This window comes from Chaetodon auriga, chromosome 7, assembly GCF_051107435.1.
Source record: "Chaetodon auriga isolate fChaAug3 chromosome 7, fChaAug3.hap1, whole genome shotgun sequence".
Taxonomy (NCBI): Eukaryota; Metazoa; Chordata; class Actinopteri; order Chaetodontiformes; family Chaetodontidae; genus Chaetodon; species Chaetodon auriga.
The window spans coordinates 28,384,553-28,407,210 of record NC_135080.1 but is presented as its reverse complement, the minus strand read 5'-3'; the positions used below and the strand labels follow the sequence as shown (position 1 = coordinate 28,407,210).

At 39.3% G+C, this 22,658-nt stretch overlaps 1 protein-coding gene across 1 annotated transcript in view; it reads left to right on the top strand.

Annotated features, from left to right (window-relative positions):
• The first annotated feature begins 6,634 nt into the window (after nt 1-6,634).
• The window catches only part of nlk2 (nemo-like kinase, type 2), a 33,000-nt gene continuing 16,976 nt past the window's right edge, over nt 6,635-22,658 (top strand). The window contains exons 1-5 of the mRNA XM_076734451.1: nt 6,635-8,600; nt 16,932-17,061; nt 18,272-18,327; nt 20,960-21,066; nt 21,797-21,882. Coding sequence (XP_076590566.1) covers nt 8,131-8,600; nt 16,932-17,061; nt 18,272-18,327; nt 20,960-21,066; nt 21,797-21,882 — 849 coding nt within the window. The 5' untranslated portion in view covers nt 6,635-8,130. The remainder of the gene's footprint in view (nt 8,601-16,931; nt 17,062-18,271; nt 18,328-20,959; nt 21,067-21,796; nt 21,883-22,658) is intronic.

The following is a 22,658-nucleotide window of genomic DNA, read 5'->3' as shown; positions in this document are numbered from 1 at the left end:
TCTGATGTGGTAGTTTGCAGGACGGGGGCTCCACGGGGGACAGTGCTCTCCCCTTTCCTCTTCACCCTCTACACATCGGACTTCAGACACAACATCAACAGCTGCCACATCCAGAAATTCTCCAATGATACAGCCATCGTTGGATGTGTATCACAGGTGAACAAATTGGAATACAGGGAGGTAGTAACCAACTTTATCAACAGGTGTGGACTTAACCACCTGCACATAAAAGGCAGCAAGACAAAGGAGATGGTAATTGATTTCCGAAGGAATGTGCCACAGCCTACACCAGTGAATATCCAGGGCTCCGACACTGAGATTGTGGGGGATTACAAATACCTGGGTACCTCAACAACAAATTGGATTGGACAAATAACACAGATGCTCTGTACAGGAGGGGCCAAAGTTGTCTGAACCTGCTCAGAGGACTGAGGTCCTTTGGAGTATATAGGAAACTGTTAAAAATATTTTATGATTCTGTGATGGCATCTGCAGTGTTCTATGCAGTGGTCTGCTGGGGTTATGGAAGCTCTGAGAGGGATAGGAAAAGCCTAAACAAACTGGTCAGGAGAGCTGGCTCTGTCCTGGACTGCCCTCTGGACCCCATCGAGGAAGTGGGTGAGAGGAGGATGTTAGCCAAGCTGACATCGATCATGGACAACCCATCCCACCCCCTGCATGAGACAGTGGCGGGCTTAAGCAGCTCCTTCAGTAACAGACTGCTGCATCCAGTCTGTAAGAAAGAACGCTACTGCAGGTCCTTCATTCCTGCATCTGTCAGACTTTTTAACTGCAGCATCATGTAATGTAGCACTATGTTGATGCTGTCTTTCTCAATCCTACATCATAAATCTGTTTTTGATTTTACACTACTGTTCAAGGCTAATATATACTCTAATGATAATATCTGCTCACATTTATCCATTTCACCTGGTGCAATTTTTACATTTCTAAGTTGTATACTTCTCTCAACTGTGCAATAACACTATTTATTATCCATATTGGCAACTCTATTCTCATAAACTGTATATATTGTATATAGACCCACTATTTCCCAAGTGAAATAGTATTTTTCTCAGGTGCAATAGTATTCCCAAGTGCAATACAATACGTCATGTCAGTAGTTAGTTTTTGTCAATAAGATTACTAGCAACAGTACTTTTTATGGCAGAAGGATTCTTTGGCATTTACTCTTTTTAATAATCTGTACAATTGTACATATACACAGTTGTTTTTTTCTATTCTGTGTCTTGTATACTTCTATATTTTTATTTTGAACTCTTTTTGCCTCTGTGCTTGCTTTTTGTAACCTGCTTGCTGTAACGACTAAATTTCCCCAGTGTGGGATCTTAAACCAGAAGCACACTGTAAGTGGCAGTCCAAACAAAAGAAATCCAACACAGACATAAACCGTACAAGAGAGAAATAGCAACTGGGTACTCACACTGGATATCAAACAAGGAAGCCGCGAATGAATCAGGACAATCTGGCAACAGGTGACAAAGGGAACCTCCCTTTTATCCTGTGCTTTAATCAGGTTGATGCACAGCAGGTGCGCTGCTGACAGGGTGGAGCCAGGTAGCGCAAGACACACCCAGTACACTGACAGGGGAACAGACAGACAGCCAAATAACACTGGGGACAAGGAGAAATGAAACACTACGAAACAGACAGGTTGCAGATTGTAACATTAATTCATTAAATTGATTAATCGATTTAATTAATTTTATTTTGTTTTATTTTGATTCCTTTTCTATATTATTATCCAGTTGATTTTATTCTCGACCTTATTTACATAAATATTCTATCCCTTTTCTCATGTTCATTGAGTCTTCTTATGTGCATATTGCATGTGATTTCATTGTTGTAAAGCACTTTGAGTGACAATTTTTGTATAAAAAGTTCTCTACAAATAAGGTTTATTATTATTATTATTATTATTATTATTATTATTATTATTATTATTATTATTATTATTACCATGCGAGGTGCCACATCCTTATCAGGAGCAATAACCATTCATGTACACTCACACACCAATGTTTTAGTGTTAAAGGGTTAGTGATGCTGTATGACTAGCTAACTGTTGGCTTGAGGGAAGAATCTGTAGCACCAGAGTTGGAAAAGGTTGTGTCCAGTACGTGAGGGGTCTGCAGTGGTGCTTCCTGCCCATTTCCTCAGTCTGGAGGTGTGTAAGTCCTGAATGGAGGGCAGGTTGGCCCCAATAATGAAGAAATAAAGAAATGAATGAAGAAAACCTTGGTTAACAAAATGTTTGTGAAGATTCTCATTCATCCAGCTCATGGTCTCAGTGCTTTACTACTACCTTTGTTAAAGTCAACTGGACTTGCTTGAGGTTCTAGAGGACATTTTGTCTCTCATCCAAGAGGCTTCTTCAGTTGACTGAAGAAGTGAACTGAAGAAGCCTTTTGTAAAATACACAGAAATAAAACAGAAAAATGTACACAGTTTAAAAATATAAATACAAGTGAGAACTTTATAAACATTGCAACATTTGTTTTTCATAAATTAATGTATTTAAAGATATTGTATTTGTTCTGTATGTGTGTAGATAAACACAGTGGAAATGGTCAGTACAGGAATGCAAAGATGTTGGACAGTCTTCATGGTGGTTGTATTCTATTGGATGGCCTTTTCTGGTCATAACAGCTCACAAATCTTGCTACTCTGTTTGCATATTGCTGTATTTTGTCCAGCAGATATGGAAGTTTTTGTTACTATCAACAGTATTTTTGGGTGGTTGTAATCTGTGCATAGTATTTGTCTCTGATGTCTTGGTACCGCTGGCAGGTGGTTAAAAAGTGCATCTCTCTGCTGTGTGTAGTGGATGCGTAGTCTTTATTCTCTGGGGAGCCAGGTCTGCCTGTAGCAGTCTCTCTTCATGGCTGTGCTCACTGAGTCTGTAGATGGTCTAGGACAGGGGTTCTTAAACTTGTCACTTAAAGATCAGCATCTGATTTTTATTCAAGGTCAGAGGTCCGGAACAACTGATGATAACAAAATAACATTTAATCAATTAATTAACGTATCATCTCTTATGACTTATGTTAGTACATGCCTAGAGAAAATGAGACACATGGGTATTTGCGATTCCAGAGCTGATAGCATATTCTCCGGTGTAATGTCAATGTGTGAACTCTAAAGTAACACTCTCTCCAGCAATCAACATCCCCATGACAATGATGTCAACGCTAGGGAAATCAGTCATATTAAAATATGTTCAACTGGGGACAGGATCACTATGAATGAGCTCCAGCTACACTGCATACTCAACATTACAAGCAATTTATTGATCAATGGGAAAGAATGTTATTTCAAAATATTGTTGCCTATTAATGACACAAGGTATGGCAGGGGTCCTCAACTGCATTTGTCCAGAGGCCAGAATCTTACATTTGTTCAGGCATTATTTGCCTATTATTGTTCAATATTTTCACTTTTTTCACAAAATTAATGGTATTTTTATGAGTCTATATCAGTGTGAACAGACTCCTTAAAACATGGAAAATCCAAAATTTTCTCCAACTTGAACCAAAGAAGCAGTCAGTGCTTGATATAAAATCCACCATTCAACTACCAATGAACGAGGCTTTGTTTCAACAACTCCTCTTTTGGGACGTAATACATCACCTGGCAAATGAAAATAAATCCAAGTGATGCCTCTTGCATCTCATAGACAAGCTTTGTGATTCTCTGTGAGAAGTTATCTGTTTCTCTAGAACAGCTGAACTATGAATGATGTACTTTTTCAATACAAAACAGCAACAGTGCAATTACCAATGAATGAATCCTTATCTCAATAAAAAACTCCACACAACACTTGACCAATGAAAATAAACCCAAGTGACTCCTCTTGCATCTCACAGACAAGCTTTGTGATTCTCCGTTACTATCCATAGAGACATAGACAAACTTTATTGTCATTCAGTGAACAGCAGGTGTACACTGAATGAAATTTCTATTGCAGCAGGCTCAGCACAGGGTTGAAAAATAGTTAAAATAAATTAAAAATATAAAAGTGAAAAATATGTACAATTCCTTAAAGAATGTTAAAATGAACAGCAGAATGATTATGATATATACAGTGAGTAAATTAGCAGTATGTAAAATAAACAGTGTGTACAATGAACAGTAGCAATTGAGTTAAAAAATAGCAGCAGGGATATGCAGTAAGTGAAATATACAATTAAAGTAATTTTAAAGTGCATTGAGAGGAATGACCTAAGGTGACAACAGTGGTGCAAAAATTTTCATTTTGAGTTCAGCAGTCTGATGGCCTGAGGGAAAAAGCTGTTGCAGAACCTGGCGGTCCTGCACTGAATGCTGCAGAACCTCTTTCCAGAGGCCAGCAGGGAGAACAGACCATGGTGGGGGTGTGAGGGGTCCCTGATGATGTTATTGGCACGGGACATGCAACGTTTGGTGCAACAACAACGATCTCTTTGGTTTTGTTGTTGGATGATGGTGGCAGACTTGAAACATGATGGAACTGTGGCTTGATGCAATGAGGTGTTAAAAATGTCTGTTAGAATGTAGGCCAGCTGATCTGCACATTCTCTGAGTACCCTCCCAGGTATATTGTCAGGGTGGGTGAACTATGAATTACAGACTGCTTGGCAGGATGCCAGGGGTTGGTAAACCGATCAACCATCACTCTCTGGAGGGACTGGAGCTCTTCCACTGGTGAGTGACATTAGATGTGCGCATTTTCTCAATTCAGTAATATTCTGGAGGCCGGATGGGAATATAGCAGCCTGGATGTGACCTGCACACTGCCAATTGGTGATGTGGACTGGGTCCAGATTGACTTGCTGGACATTGCGAAGCCCTGGTCTAGGATTTCCTTTGTTTTGGATTGGTCACAGTGGTCAGATAATGAGTATTTGCTGTTTATGGCCAAATAGCATTCCAGTTTGCTATGGCTTTTGGTTGACTCTTTCCAATGTATCAGCTAGTTTTCTTTTTGTTTTCTTATAATTTGGTTTAGTCTAATGAGGTTTCTCTCTGGGGGCTCTGCTTTCTCTTTCTCTGTCCCTGAACCAGCTGGCTGAGGTGGCTTTGTTATGGAGCATATCACGGTCATAGCCATTTAGCTAACTTCTTTTTTGGGACATCTCACTCTCCTCGGGTATTAAAAGAAAACATGTTTCACAAAGGTTTTATGTAATTTCACTTTTTAAACAGTGATATGAAAAACTTGCATATCGGAGGGTCAAAAAACCTGGTTAATTTAATATTCTGACAATAGAGATGATAGAGCTTTGCAAGTAATCCTTTACTACATGTATTAAATAATTGTAAGCAAGACAAATCTGTTTCACAGGTTACAAGTTACACAATATTTTCTACATTATTTTGAAAGGGTATCAAACAGCTATGCTGAAGCTTTGACAAACATTTTCAAGGATAAATATGACAAAATTTGTCTAACGAGTAAAAACTTTTCAAGTGAAAAGATCTAAGGTACTTTGAAACATTAGCAGTATTTATCTGAGGAAAACCACAGAAGGATCATCACAAAATGGCAGCATGAACCAAATGATAATGTAAGTTACCCAACATTCAACACTATGCTACATCAACTTCACATTCACTATACTTTTCTTTTACCTATTCTGAGGTACAGGCATGCTAACCATAACCCATGATGACATAAATTCTTCATTATATTGCATTGCTGTACTGCTCACAATGCTGAATACTTTAATAATCAAATATTCTTTGCATGGGCAATATGTACATCTAATTCTGGGATTATAATAATAGCTTCACAACAGTCTACAGATAGCACCAAAGAAAATGTTCGATTGTGAATTTTAGTCTCATGTATATTGAATTCTGTGCAGTCAGTAGGTGTTGAAGAAAGATGTTCATTCAGCTGGGATCAACAACAAGAGGTTGCACTGTCTATTCTTAAACCAGAAATATTTTTAATGATTTTGAGAACTGATGTTAGTCAACACAGTTTGCATGCAGACTGAGTAGAACAAGCTTCTGTTGGCGTGAGACTAAAAAACTTACTTAAGGATAGGCAACTGTTAATGGAGTGTTACTGTAATAGTCTTGGGTAGGACATTAGTCAGGACTGTATTTATTTACAGATGATTACTGTGTTATGGTGTTTGATTAATATGATATGTATAGGTGAATTTTGGATTATCCAGTTTGTGTAGTGTTTTTATCTAGTATTTTTTGAATAGTGAATTGAATATTTTTTGAATTTACTTGATAGTGTGCTGTGCCAGTGGAGGTTAATACTGATTGGTGTTATAGGTGAGGCTCCATTACCATCCAGAACAGAGCCCCAATGGCCCCAGAGATTAATGAGAATTTGAAGGCAACAGGACATTACATACACAATGAGCAGTTGACACTAAGTCGGGGTGGCTGTTCTGTGGGGACCCAAAATCAAATTTTGGGAATGTTCTGCTAAATCCAAACTTGTTTTTACTGTTTCCTTCTTTCAACATCTATATTCCACTGTACTTGTCTTTTTGGTCTGTACTTTCTGGTGGAACTTGACTCCAGATATTTTATTGAGTTGAACTAAAGAACAGTTGTGCACTACTTTAGTGTGGATATCACCGGGTCTTTGGAGCAGCAGTCAACCCCGCTGTCACTTTAGCCTGGACGCGTCACTGGCTGCGCGCAGTGACAATCAGGGAGATTACTATTACGTCATTGCGGTACGATCGGTGATTGGTTGGTCGTCCTGCATAATCTTATAGCCGACTAAGTAAGGTTTATTTCACCATGTTGGATAAACGGCTCATTTTATTTGCCTTGTGGCCAATAGTTTTATCATGTCAGTGACAACGGGGCGTCGCGTGACCAAAGTGTAGAGGTTCACCCGGGAGGCTTTCTGTTTCCCAGCAGACAGCAGACAGCAGACTCACCGACACGAACGAAGGACTAGTGTTTTGATTTGGCGACACGGACACCGATTAGCTAGCTCCAGTTTATCAGGTTGAATACCACTGCCTTTTTTTTTTTAATTTCCTGGCTGCATTATTATTTATCTCGCATTTAAAGGATTTAACTTTTTTCACGCATTGTTATTTCGTCTCCTTGGACGTGTGCTTATGAGCCGCGAGAGGACAGTGTATAATATACTAACTACAAGGCTGTCGATGGGGGAAAGAAGTTACCTGCCAGCCGTCTGCGAGGATTTCTCTTTTCATTTTTTGAGTCATTGTCGAAGCTTCGTCACTCTGTCAGAATGATGGGGATTTCTTTCCAGGCAAGCCGTTCGTGGGATTGCTGTTATAATATCTGAGTGCAATGGATGGCTGAGGCTTGGGCCTGCCCGCCTGCATGTGCTGTTGTATTTTGGCCTGGGCTGGGAAACACCTCCTCTGCACCGGATCAGCAGCGTTAACTAGGGCTCCAAAATTACCCATGTTTTCAAACTAACTGCCTGGCCTGCGCACACATCTGAAAGACGATTCAGTTTGGAATAATAGATGCGATTTCCACGCCGTGTGGAGCCCCGGCGGTGGGAACGGCGACGGCGCTGGACCAGAGCGTGTGGCAAACTTAGACGCTTGCAAAAGATGAATGCGCTGCTTCCCATGTGACATGCTTTAGATCACAGTGTTCTATCAAGACGGGAAAGCTGAATTTCATCAGGAGGGAGGGGGGCTAGATGTACTTCTATCATGGGGTACATCTAGGGCCACCAACTTTTTATTTATTGAGGGGGGTGCGGGTTATTTTGTATTCAGTATTTTTGATTTCTTATTGTTACTAGTGACACTGTTAGAGCTGCTCAGATTTTATGAACTTGAGTGGTTATTGCTACATTATACATGCTCATGATATGGTATGATTTCTGGTATTAATCTCTGGGGACAATTGCCCACTTGTGTACAAGTAAGAAAATTAATTTAGAGGAACTAGATCAGATCCTTGTTGGCATTATGAAATGGAGGCTCACCAGTGTGGTTTATCTCCCCACAGATTCAAAGTAGCTGTTGTTGGATAAGTTAAACCCCAAATCTGTTTCTGTATGTTTTCTGTAAGTTTCATTAGTTGTAGTGTTGCAGCCTGTTAGCCATTATCATCACTTTTAGAAGCAAGTTCTGAAAGTTGGCATTTCAGCATCATTGAATGGCTCTTTGCGGCACAACTGCCACAAATGTTACAAAAATGATGGCTGCTTACAATGGTGGCTCTTCAGCAGTGGCTGCCCATCATCCGCATCACCACCACCAGCTCCAGCACCTTCCACCTCCCCACATGCACCATCACCACCATCACCACACGGGCCAGCATCATTTGCAGCACCCAGGCTCTGCTGCAGCTGTGCACACGGTCCAGCAACATAGCTCCACGGCTGCTGCTGCAGCGGTGATGCTCAACCCTGGCCAGCAGCAGCCCTATTTCCCCTCTCCTGCCCCTGGACAAGCCCCTGGGCCAGCGGCAGCCGCAGCTCCTGCCCAAGTTCAAGCTGCTGCTGTCAAAGCTCACAATCACCACCACCATCAGCAGCATCAGCAGCAACACACACACCATCTACAACAACAGCTGGATATAGAACCTGACAGGCCCATTGGCTATGGAGCGTTTGGGGTTGTGTGGTAAGTGCACTATACTACTTTTTTGTAACAGACCATACCAGTATTCATGCATGTTTTAGTTCATTTGTCTACAAGCCATGTATAGCTTGGATGTATAGTGTTTTACCCAATGCGTTTTTAACATAAGATAAGATATACCTTTATTAGTCCCACAGTGGAGAAATTTCAGGTAATGCAGCCACAAAGTGGATAGCAAGTCAGTAAAAAAGGACATTAAAATTCCATTTTCCAAGTTTATTTTCATTTTTAATATGAAAATGAACTTGTAGAGTCTTGAGACTTCAGTTAATTCTCCATACTGGTGTCGATTTTCTTAGTTAAATTATGTACCCTAACCCTAACCCAGTGTAAACACTTCAAATATCTGCAATTACAATAGCAAAATTAGTTCATAGTAATTCCATCTAATGAGAGTGAAGTGACAACAGGAAACAGAAAAGCACTCGTGATGTTTACTGTGATGAGTTATTAAACTCAAGCAACTTTCAACTGAAAGTTGAGATTTGAGTTTGAGACTGTATATGAATGGAAACTAGGAACAGTCTGAAAGATGGACATAATGTGTTCAACAAACTACACATCTTTTCAAACACGATTACATATGACAGCCTTCTGTGGACAGTGGCCAGCTGTAAAGTATACACAATGTGTAATAAGTAGCCTAAAGAATGCAAAAAAGTTGAAGTGCAATGACTTCATGCAGTGTTTCCTCTAGGATTTTTTTCAGCAGCGGGGGCAGGCTCTCTGGGGAGCCGTGGCGGCGTAAACAAATGACACTTGACTGCAGATTTTACTATTACAACCTATTTATTGAATGGCCAGTTGAAAATTGCTGATTTAAAGGCTGAATGTAAAAATAAAAAATAAATAAAACAATAAAATTAAATAACTAAAAATAAAAATAATAAATAATAATTTCTTGATGGGGCTGTAGAATCAGTGGCAAAGTTTGCACCCAGGCTCAGAACAATTAATTTTTCTGGGTTTTTTTTTTTTTTTTATAGAAGAGCTCTAAGGCTCAGAGGCTGCACCATCACTTTGCTCTCCTGCTCCTTCCTTCCTGCTCCTTCACTCGGCTCTCCCCCTGCTGTACTCTGCTCTCCTTCACTTTGTTCCACTGCTCCCCCCTGTCTAATGTTACTTGTCTTATATGATTACATAAAACATTAACGTCAGATAAATTACACTCACATCACATCTGATTACAAGTGTAGACACAATTTTTTACCTAACCATCCCCATTTATGAGTCAGTAAAAGGCTAATGATACCTACATCTTCATCAGCTGTCTTTCTCTTAGAGAAATATTTGAACAAGCTCATCTGAAAATGCAGTCAGCAGTTACATCATGGCGTGTAGATATTAGCGTAATGCTATCAATTAGTTTACTTGCATTAACGACACTGAGTTGGCACCGGGCCCAATTAACTTAAGCTACCAATATGTTATGTACAGTGTTGGGAAAGTTCACTTTCCACATGAACTAGTTCAAAGTTCAGTTCACAAATTTTAAAATGAACTAGTTCAATTCATAGTTCATAATTCAAAATTTTGAACTAAGTTCACCGTTCCAAAAATGAACTAATTCATTATTCTTTTTTTCTATATGTTGCTGTGAGCTATTATTTTTTAAAATTATTGCCACAGCCCATATAGAACCACAGACAGCAATTATTTTATCATTTTTAACACTGTAACTATGCATCAGAATTCATCTTCATGTCCAATTTTGAATCCTTATCCAACCAGGGTTTACACTAGCATTGAGGGGACAGCATTTCCCCATTGTTGCTTTAACGCTTTGTTGCTGTCCATTCAGTCCACACTAGTGGCAGCTTCAGCTTTCACCCCATGTGACTGAAGTGTGGATTTTGTTTTTGAAAGCCGGCGGGCAAAGTTTACACAGAAATGTAAGATTTTTCCCATCCTCACCGACCTTGTCATTAAACTCGTTTAAATGATCATACGACGCCTCCTTGCTGCTTTGTTGCCTCCATGCTGCTTATTGTTTTGATGACGCATGCGGCAGTGCAACACTGGTGGCTGGTGTTGCCAGATTGGGTGTTTTTTTCTGCTACATATTAAGGCCTGTTTACAGTGTGTTTTAGCCGGGTTTTCGCCTGGAAGGCTCTATAGGAATCTGGCACCCTATTGAATGAATTTAGACTGAGAGAGCGTCCCCTTCACAGACACTTGAAAAAAGTAAAAAGAAAAAAGAAAAAAAGAAAGAAATTTGAAGGAGCGGCAGTTCACTTTTTCTGGGATTTCGGTGTTATTTTGGGTCTCTGGTGCTGCCACGCGCATACAAAGTGTGAAATAAGACAGTCCATGCCTTTTTGAGTGAGATGTGGATTTCTGAAAGCCCCCTGCCTGCAGCTTCCTGCAGCTGCCTGCAGTTCTGCCATTTCGTTATCGAAAGCACCGGTGTAGGAATCATAATGTGGAGGCGCCATGCAAAGTTTTCTGTTGTTGGCTGTAAAGACAAACACAAATTGCTCCATCAGCTCCCAGCCACAGAGGACAGAAGAACGGCGTGGATTTAATTCATTTTTGAAGGCAACGTCCCAGGCTACAGTTGGCAATAACCTGTTGGTGTGTGCTAACCACTTCAAGGCTGACTGTTTCTCCAATCTCGGTCAGTACAAGGCAGGATTAGCCAGGAGACTTTTTCTAAAGGAGGGGTCACTTCCAGCTTTGCGTGGAATACCTGCAGACGAGGGACATGTAAGTATACAAATAATTAGCTGTGTGTTTCATTTGTAGATTAGCACCCAGCGACCCAGTCGGTCAAGTGATACATACACAGACACTCCGTCAGGTCTAGGCTTTGGGAAATCTAAACTGGAATATGTTAGCATAGCCCAGGGCAAAATGAGTGCATGGTTGAGACTGCTACATCACAGCTCAATTTACACTCCAAGCCAACCTTTCTGAGTTTCTTCTCTTGGAGTTGTTTTCTGAGTGATTTTTTTACACTGTATGTAGCTGTTGCCATACATATAAGATAAAGTTGATGTCACTTCTCTTTTTTTATATAGGCCAGTGCATCATCACAGTTACCTGCTGTTGATTAAGTGCAACAGTGAGCTGTTGCAGCCTTGTGCTGTCATGTTTTACTCCTAAGTATGCCTTGTTATAAAAACATACTTTTGTTACAGCTGTCCAGGCTACTGTGTCCTGCAACGAGTAATGTTGTAATGCACTGCATTACAATGAGAATGCTGACAGTGGACAAGCCACCACATCATCAGGGGATCCTCTTTTCAAACTGAGCTTTCCAAAGTCCATGAAGGGAGAGTGCAGAGGTCTGAAGCCTCCGAATCTTCCCTGGGCGCCAGGAAACTCCAGACGTATCATAAGTATGACGCATGATGGGATAACTACACAAGCCGTCTGCCCAAGGAAGCCCCAGCACCAGCTCACAAAACTCCTATAAGCTAAATGCCTGTAAAGACTGAGAAAAATGAACATTACACTAGTCAACAGGTTCTATAATGTCAACATCTGTATTCACATTTTTCTAATTTGGATTCAGTGAATCCTTCACTTGTACTGTATTTCCATGTACAAATATTCATGATTGCGTCAATAAATTTTTATTGTATATCTGTAAAATGTTGCACGTGATGAAATGCACAAACGTTTCATGTGTAATATACAGTATTTGCTTAAGAAAAACTTGGCTATATGTTCAAGAAATAATAGGATCTGACTTTGTGGCATTGGCTGACTATATTTAGTTTATTATGGTGTATGAACATTGAAGTTAAGTAGTTTATTATGGATTAAACTCACTGCTCTATCCCCCATAGCTGTAGTCAGCACTGTCAATGTAGTATGCTTTCTGCAGCAAGAACACATTTAGGCAAACAGGTTCTAAACCTGGATGGTCGATCATGCATAGAAGTCTTTCATCCAGCTGGTGCAGCCGTCTTGTAACCTATTATTAATAACGTAAGGTGAGTTGCTGCAGTGGCATTTTTCTGCCATCATACACTGCCATCATAAGTATAGGTAAAGATAATGTGACCTATGGCACCTCCTGGCAGCATATGTTCTCAGGCTCTGGCTGCATTGTTGCACAATTTCTACATGTGCACCTGTACAAACAAATAAAAAAATGATGATTTATGCATGTATAAAGCTAAAGAAATAAGAAACCTTGCTTAACAGTATTTGCAACCAATGATAGGACCCACGTTTTAGATTTGAATATGCGTGCTCTAGCTAGCTACTTTTTCTCAGCCGGAGGTGAATGACCAGTAGTGCTAGTCAGCAGTGTCCTCTGTGTGCGCTCTGCCCATTCATGTGTTAGAGACAGAGACGGAGACGGATGAGGATGTAGTGCTGAAACTAACAGCGCAGTTAGATTGGTCAATGTCTCAGCAACCCAGTGGTCGAATTTGATGATCGACACCTCTGTCGACCAGTCAGAGTCAAGAGAATCGAGGGGCAGCACCCAAGTTAACCTAGAAACACCAATGGCGATCCAGAAGGAAGTAACCCCAGAGACAGTATATTGCATGAAGAGCGCTCCTCCACTCTAAAAAAACCCCCCTCCTCTTTATGTAAACAACCAGGACCTTCGGACACTCTGCTTTCATATGATACCAGGCTTATGTGGTTTGCGTGACATGGTGAAATCAGCAGATGTACTAAAGTGGATGTATGCTATTTTCATGTTTTCGTGACATGCCCATATAATTTCTTGGGATATGAAGTATGTTTTGTTTGGGTGGCAATGCTTGGTAGAGGATTTTAGCTGAGTTTCTCCACGTCATTCTGGTGTGCTAGTTGGGATTGGTGCTTCGTAGTGTGAGCATTGACCATCTGAACTGCGCGCATCTGACGCTGGAAAGAAAAAAAATAGAAAGACTTTTTTGACTAACCATTCAGAAGCGTCCTGCTGAATTCTCTGAGTCTGAGGTTCTGTCGGAGCCTCCCCTCCTTCTTCAGGATCTGATTCAGGTTTGAACGTACGGTTGTACTGAAGAACTCGGTCTGTTCATTGCCACCATGTCCACTACTTTCACACAGGTAGTCCTGGGTGAGTCTGCGCTTTCCCCGTTACCACGGTAACAGTTTATGGGTGGGGCGTAGCCATGAGCAGCAGCTCATTTGCATTTAAAGCTACAGACACCAGAAACAGCTCATTCTGAAAGGGACTGAAATAGAGGGAAATAGGAGGCGAGAATCTTTTCCTAAAAGCTATTTCCAGGAAACAGCTTCAAAAATATGTTTTATGAAATTCATAGACCTATGTAATGTATTGAAAAAGCTTGGGACCTTTAATAAATGCCCAATACAGATAAGTGGCGAGTCAGATCTCATAACAATGAGTGAGCTTTATGTAGCCATGCAGTAATATGCTTGTAAACTTTAAAACACATGTATTAGTACTGATGGGGGCACTGGGAAATGTCAGTTTGTCTACTTGCTATGTTGCATATAGGTTTGAATAAGAAAATCCACAACTTTCTTTAAAGGAAACAGTGATCAGTTCAAGACCGGGGATGCCAAATTGGCCATGTGGTAGAAGGGGTATTACAGCCACACCCTGGGGCATCCACTGCACTGCCCATTTGGCTGTGTTGTAATTCCTGCCCAGTAAGCCTATTTGAAATAAAGATCTTGTGAACAAGGCAGGTAAATAACGGCGTGAATCTGAGAATTTATGGAAATTTCAAGCAGCTTGAACCCCTCAAGCTATATACATTACCATGCCATAGCACTGTGGTGGTTATGTACTCATTAAAAGTTTGAGAACATGAGGTTACTGGTGGTGGAGCGTAGTCTTGTTACCTTGCATCTTAGTCCATTGCCATCTGTTTGCCTTCACTGATCCTATTTGATAAGATTCACTGAAGGTTGAGCTGGTGTAGAGTGTGTGCTTTTGGAATATTTTTACCTACACCTGCCATACTCCTGACGAGGGCTTTGATCTCTGCATTCCTGTACTTAAAGATTCTTTGACTAATCACTAAGAAATGAGCTCAAGCAACAAACAATACGAAGGATAGTTTCTCTCGACCCCTCTGTCACCTGTCACCTCTGGGGTGAATATCTGGGCATAATTTCATTTCAAAGTATTTGTAAATTGGAATTGGCCTCATAGTGGTGCAAAAGAAAGGTTGTGGGTGTTCACAAAAATGATTAGGAATCACCCTCTGACCCTGAGTATGTATATCAAATTTCATGGCAATGTGGTGAGAAGTCACTCGGTTAGTATGAATGATGCAAACCATTTCAAAATACAGTCACAACAGCAGGTAAAATCAATGGCAACAACAAACAAATGATTGTATACAGCACTTATACAAAAATGATTCCCATAAATATATATGATATAATATAAATGTAGATTACCTAATTAATTTTTCACAGAGGTTAATATGGTAAAAGGGCTTTCTTTGGAGAATACCTAGACATACCATTAGAAAACCATATGTAAAATATAAATTTTCTGTGGTATTGTCATCAATTTGTATTGACCTTGGAGTAGGGAAGTCATCTGCAGGCATCTCTATTCAGGCAGAAATAAAACGTTCTGCTTGCTGGGGATAAAACTTTAAAGTATTACATTTGAATATAGACCAAAACCATGCATGTATTCCAAACGGTTCAAGAACAGCTTTCAATTTATTTTGGCTGGGCCTTGGATAGGCGAAAAATAACAAATACAACCAAACAATCCTGAATCTAAAGGAACACAAAATCAGCCCTGCACAAGGCGACAAGAGCATGAACAAGGAATCTAGGACTAGAGAAATGGCTGGAAAGTCTGGCAAGGACCATAGACAATCTGGCAGTGAGGCGAAGCCACCATGCTGCTTAAGAGCAGGTGAAATTAGGGAGACGAGCCTTAGGTGCGCTGTCTGCCCGCAGCACTGCCAGGCCACACCTCCACGGTCGACAGGAGGAGAAAAAAAAAAGGAAAACATGAGTTCAAGCAGTAACAAAAAATCACAAAGAAAACCAACTCATAACAGGAACCTGTCATTCAAAACTAGGTGACTTCATTACTAATAATTACTCCCGCAGAATGTGTACAGTTGTAGTGTACACTAACTAAGCAGTCCATGTATGGTTTAACCAGTGTTGGAAGAAGTACTCAGATCTTTTACTTAAGTAAAAATAGCAATACCACAGTTTAAAAATACTCAGTCACAAATAAAAGTCCCGTATTCAAAATCTTACTGTAAGTAAAAGGACAAAAGTATTAGCATCAAAAGTAAAAGTATAGAATCGCCCTTTTCAGAATAATATACATGGTATTACTGGATTATAATTATTGATGCATTAATGTGTTCAACGCAATGTTGCAGATAGTAAATGTGGAGCCTCTCTCTCTCTCTCTCTCTCTCTCTCTCTCTCTCTCTCTCTCCCAGATCTATCTATCTATCTATCTATCTATCTATCTATCTATCTATCTATCTCGAGAGAGAGAGAGTACTTAAATGAGCCACCTTCAAAAGAGTAGAAGTATAAAGTAGCATGAATACTCAAGTACTGGTACCTCAGAATTGGACTTATTATTTGTAAAATACTTAATACTTAAGTAAATGTATGACATTCCATCACTGGGATTAACACAGGCCATAGATGCAGTTCCAAAAGTCTCTAAGAATAATATCCTGCATCACTCTATAAGAAGGTTTCAGGATACATTTTAGTTACATTACTAGTAACAGTTAGCTGTGGGTTGAGAGTGAGAGTATAACTGGCCCTGTTAAGTGGCATTCAAGAAATAATATTACAGCCTATCAATTGCTAGTCTGCTGGCTAAATTATGGATCAACAAATGAACTTGTTGACATGCATTCAAGAGAAGGAAATATCAGCTGCCTTTCTTGCAAAACACAGCTCTGCTCCTTACTGGAGCTGCTCCAGTCTGCAAAAGTGTTCTTCTGTGCCTTTCTGTGACACATTGTTGATTGGCTGTGTAACCCATCAGACAGCATCGTAGGTGGTACACTTAGTAAGACCACAGATTGGTAAAAAGATTGGTACAGACAGAGAGAGGCACTTGCATCAGAGCCAAAGTAGCACATTTCTAAATTAATGTATTTTATTGTCAATTGTATGTATGTGTGTGTGTGTGTGTGTGTGTGTGTGTGTGTGTGTGTGTGTATATATATATTCCGATAATCAAAAAAATGCTGAATATCAGAATCAGCCAGGCCGATAATTGGTTAACCTTTACTCTGAAGTAGGCACAAACTGTTAGATCATATGATCGATGATTGTATCAGCTTAACTTACAATACCAATGTGTGAGCTCCTCAATAGCCACTGATTGATAGTAATATTGTGTTTGTCCTCTTCACCCAGGTCAGTGACAGACCCCAGAGATGGAAAGCGAGTTGCCCTCAAAAAGATGCCCAATGTCTTCCAAAACCTTGTTTCTTGCAAGAGGGTATTTCGAGAACTGAAGATGCTATGTTTCTTTAAACATGAGAATGTAAGTACACAGCAGTGCTAAAAAAAAGTTGTCATCTACAGATACAATCACACTCTTCGACCCCCTGTCCACGTGGTATAAGGGGGCCTTGAGCCTGAGCCAGATGTGAATGGCAGCAGCCTATCAAAAAGCTACAGATGAGCCCTTCCATTGCCAAGGAATAATAAGCAGATTCGGACAGCATTGTCACTTCAGGACAGTCTTGAGGTACAGCTACAACAACAAAGAAGAGGGCTATGTGACCGACAAGTGTGATGAGCATTTTCACTAACACTGATTACATTCTTTTAGTGTCAAGCGTCTTGTACACATGCACTGCAACCCTGAAATTTTGTGGACATTACCCTGAGGAGCTGTATGTGAGAAGGCTTTACCCTGCCAGCACTTTAGTGCAAAATCCATGTAATGTCCCATGGAGCCCATGTGTGAATACAGCAGGTCATTATCTGGAGAATTCACAATGAGTGCGTGGGCGTGTTGATGACCATTCTGTCATGTGACTATTGCACAATCAAAAGGACATAGATATTGCGGATACGTCCAAATACCTCTAGTATTAATGTCAATGCAAAAACTGTCATCATTATGAATGAGTTGGTAACTTCGTCTGCCATCTTCAATGTGCTGTAAACAAAACACTGCCATTTCCGCAGTGTACTTTTTGCATCATGTTTTGCCTCCTGCATGCTCCACCCAGGCTTCACCCATTACTTAAACCAAATAGAGTTTTTCCAGTGAAAGGTGAAAATGCGTCTGACATGGACAATCTCCTTAGATGTGTGAAAGGGCAACTCTAGACAATGTTTCAATCTCATTCTGAGGACATCGTATAGTTCATATTTTGAGTTCATATGAGAAAATGACCCTAGTGATCTAGTTATCGAGGCTACGGAAAAGTGAACTTAAGATGTCTTCAGCTGTCTTCATCTGTCACATGCCCCTTTGTTTGCATGTTGTGATGGTCTGTTAAGAGTATCCCCAATCCCTTCCATTGACTTGGTTTCAGTTCTGCCCATCTAATTTGTGCATTGAGATCGGGTCATGTTACGGGCAGAATCAGGATATCAAGAACGCTAAACAAAGTGTATCAAGTGTAAATGCAATGGTTCTGTGATCAGATGTAGTTATCGAGAAAACATATCCAGATACAGATAACTTGTATTAACCTGGAAATCTTAAGAAACATACCTTGGCTTAACTCTTTCCACAGGTCCTCTCTGCGCTGGATATACTGCAACCTCCACATATTGACTACTTCGAAGAAATGTATCCTTTATCTTTGGCAAATTCAAAAATCAGGGATTCCTATATTGACATTTCATACAGTAATTCTAGCCAGATAGTGTGGATTGTTTTCAGGCAGTGCACCAGCTCTCTAGTGTCACATAAACGTTCTGAGATAATTCTTTCAGCTGGGCCCTTATTGGTTGCACCTTCTACTGTATTAGTCTGCAGCTTCTCCTACGTGGTGGAGTACTAAAACAGATATTAACAACACAAAAGATGTCCATGTCAATAGCATCTTTCAGTTGTGTAAAAGTTCATTCATGGTGTTGAAATAGTTAAAACAACCAAATCTTAACTCAAAGTCTGTTTACCAAGTTGTAATATATGAGCGACTGACAGAATGACAGATGTCCATGTTTGATCTAATGTAGTCTCTAGTTAAAGTGGAATACATTGTATGAGCAGCCATGATGCCTTAACCATGCATTGACATAAAAATTCTGTTAAATAGGCCCCTCTATTAAATTGAACATATGCTGTATCATGAACTGCAGCAGAGAATGAGGATAAGTATGCATGAGACACCCCAGGCCCCATATTTAAACCCTAGCTCTAGCTAGACACACTTAACCATCATACATATAAGGATGTAGTGTCATTGTCCCTCTTGCTGTATTCATTTGAATGTTCATTGATTATGTTGATGCGGGGCAGTGAAAAGGAAGTGGTCTGCCTACTACAAGTCATTTGTGTAAAATCCTTCTCAAGTCCTCTGGCTGATGAGATCCATTTCGAGAGTTTGAACTTTTGGGGCTAGTCCAACCTGAAACACACACACAAATAGAAAAGTATAAAATATTATACTTTGATACATTAAGACATACATTATTTAGATTAATATTGAGAGACAAAGGTGAAGCACACACAACTATGGCAGTCAGTAAAACTAGACAAATAAAATTAACAAAAGACTAACAATATTAATAAGTTTAAAAAATGTTGAGCTCTCCTAACTTGCAACTTATGACTTCCCTCTAGTGGTACCTCTCTATGCATGTAGTTTTGTTTTGATTTGTGGTGCTTAAAAGCATTAAGAAAAGTTTGAAAAACTGATCTTCATCTTCCAGAAACTGTAAGTTATTAGCTGTTTTTCCACTAATGTATTGGCATGCACATTTTGAAGTATCACATTATAAGAAGTTGATGGAAGCCTCAAAAGTCCCAAAAAGTTATTCGATTTAGCTATGAAGTTTTTACACTTACTTCACTTACTCCTGTTTTGCCAGAGTTAATGTGCATAAATGGGGTGTTGAAACACTTTCTCTAAATAAGTTCTGACGTAGCAAACACTAGCTCTGTCTACAATTGTATTTGCTGTCAGTTCCTTACCCAAATATTCCCATAACACGAAAAACAAAAAATATCCTGAAGACCTCTATTTCTCTTTCATAGATGGCTAAGGCAACTGGTTTTGTTTTGTTGTCTTCTTTGAGGTTTATTGATGGTCTTCTGACCAAAATGCTTATTTTATTGCCTCCAAACCAGTTCCCCTGACACTTTGATTTTGTAATATAGTAGTATAGTAGTTTCCTAAGCTGGAATGAGGCTCTGTACAAAATTTGGTACCAGTCAGTCACTGTGGGCACCACAAACGCGAAAGGTTCATATCTTATTATCGGCTACTTGAAATCATACGTAATTATGTTTGCATGATCTAGGTTCATGCCTCAGGTGATGCATAAAATTTGGTAATGATTGAAGTAGCGATGGCTTATTAGAACAAATATAAATTTCACATTTTAGACTTCAGAAAATCTAAAGAAATCACCTGTACATCTATATAATGTGTTTCAAATGGTGTTAAGAATGGTGAACAGTGAGTCTGCAGTGATATTGCTGTAATTTGTATTTTTTTATTCACATTTTTATTCCATCTAATTTTTGAACAAATGTCATTGAAATATTTGCTAAGACACTCAAAACAAGCAGATTTATTTATTTATTTATTTTTATTTATTTTTCTTATTTTATCACCAGCAGTTAAATTGTTACCTGTCTGGTCATGAACCACAAACATAAAGAGAGTGCAATCCAGTCAGTTACTGCTAGAGTATATAGGTTAACTGTAATTACTGCTACTGTACATTTTTACAATGGGATGTGTAATTTATTATTTGTTATAGCTCTTGTAACTCTTGTAAAATCAGGAAATGTAGTAAGCTACATTAAGTTATTTCCATGCTGAAAAAGACATTGTCCACCCGAATGTAAGCTACTTCATGTGTACATAAATGATATACCTTGGTAAAAGCACATGAAGTCAGCTACACAGATAACTGCAGGGCACACACTATACATTATTTAAAACATGGTTTATTTTGAATTCGTGTTGAGTTACTGTGAAAAGTGCAACAAGTGTTCATTTTAAATACTTCTTCTCTCACTTAGATTAATTTTTTATACACTCCTGTCAAACAATTCTATTCAAACTTTCCAGGCAAAGAAAAGAAAGTATTAGCACTAAGAACAGGTGCATTTCTTTCAGCCATCAGGCTCTCTCGCTTTCTACATTAAATAAATAACCTTTATTTTATGTTAGCTAATGAATAGTAACAATGATAAGTGTTCTATGAAATGATTTTGTTTTTTCCCTTAATTTCCCATTGGTCAGCTATGTGGTGACTGAACTGATGCAAAGTGACCTCCATAAGATTATCGTATCACCACAGCCTCTGAGCTCAGACCATGCTAAAGTTTTTCTTTATCAGATTTTACGAGGTAGGTTCTCTTCTTGTTATTAAAATACAGTTGTTAAAATGCAGGTTTAATACAGAGTGTACACAGATGCATATCGTGTAGAATGCAGGGGAAGGCAAGGGAGTAAAAATGGATCTCAAGACATCTTTTGAGACTGCTGCTAATATTTTCAGGTTGACTACTCCAGAGTTTTGGTGCTGAGAATGCCCTCTCTTCAAAATAAGCTTCTATACATGCAATATGCTGTAGATTTCACTATTTAGTTTTTAATTAAGACTTGTGTACAACTTAAATTGAAAGAATCTTCATGATTCACCTAATAGTGACCACCATGAAGTCAATGTTTTTTATGTCTTTCAAATGAAAAGCCTGCTAGGAAATACAAGGGATTATGTACTTTGAGATGCTTCTCACTTTTGACAAAATTTAAATATTTCAAATATCTGTGCAGGAAGTGTTGACTTTCATTGATGGTAGCTTAATAATGATCAAACAAAGGCCACATGGAAGCGTCTGTAAATAATTAGTGGATTAGTGAACGTTTTTTGAATAAGATAATCATGCATCATGACCCGATGCTGAGACAGTGTCAACATACAAAATAATTAGCAACATGTACACGCTCTCCAGACTCCTATCTAAATCTTTTTTTTCCCTGTCATATCTTATCCTGATCTATATCCATACATTCATATCTTGATGTAATTTTCTGTCCTGTTGTCCCTTTCTCCTCCACCATCACCACCACCAGGACTGAAATACCTTCATTCTGCTGGCATTTTACACCGAGACATCAAGCCTGGGAACCTCCTGGTCAACAGCAATTGTGTGCTCAAGGTGCGTTCAACAGGTTATGTGGCTATCCTGTTTTCAAGTCAACTGAATATGTCAGAGAGAAAGTCAAAATTTGCATCCCACCTGAGGACAGCAGTGCCTTATCATTCTTCGTATTTATTGTTTATTTTATATTTTTGCACTGCTAAACTTACTCTTCAGTCTTTTTTGTTTGTCTTGTCCTTTTTCTTTTTCTAATGCAAGTACGCTGAGTCCAATTTTAAACCAGAGTCAAATTTCTTGTATGTGCACACCATAAATACAAAGCAACAGCATTACAAACTACAGCCTTGTACAATAGGTAAATCAGTGTTCGTTCCTGTAAACCAGGGTGAAAAGTAGTAAGATTTTGTTGATGTTCGTCAACAACCTTCTTTGCCCTGACCAAGACAAAATGAGGACAAGACAGCTGATGTCATTTAATACTAACTGTGACAAAGTCAATATGCAGTATTGTCAACAAAAATGATGAGACTAAAATGTATTTTAAAAAATAAAAGCACAAAATCTCTTCATTTTTGTTGACAAAAAAAGAGGAGACCAATATTATATTTCTATGCTAATGACAGCTGTTACCAGTGGCATTATGTTTTTAGGCTATTCTTCCATCTGTCCATCCGTCCATCCATCCAGCCATCTCTTTGTCCATCCCATTCTCAGGAATGTGATATCTCAGGAATGCCTTGAGGGAATTTTTTCAATTTTTAGGCAAACATCCAGGTGGGCTCAAGGATGAACTGATTAGATTTTGGCTTTGGTCAACTTCAGTGTGACCTCAC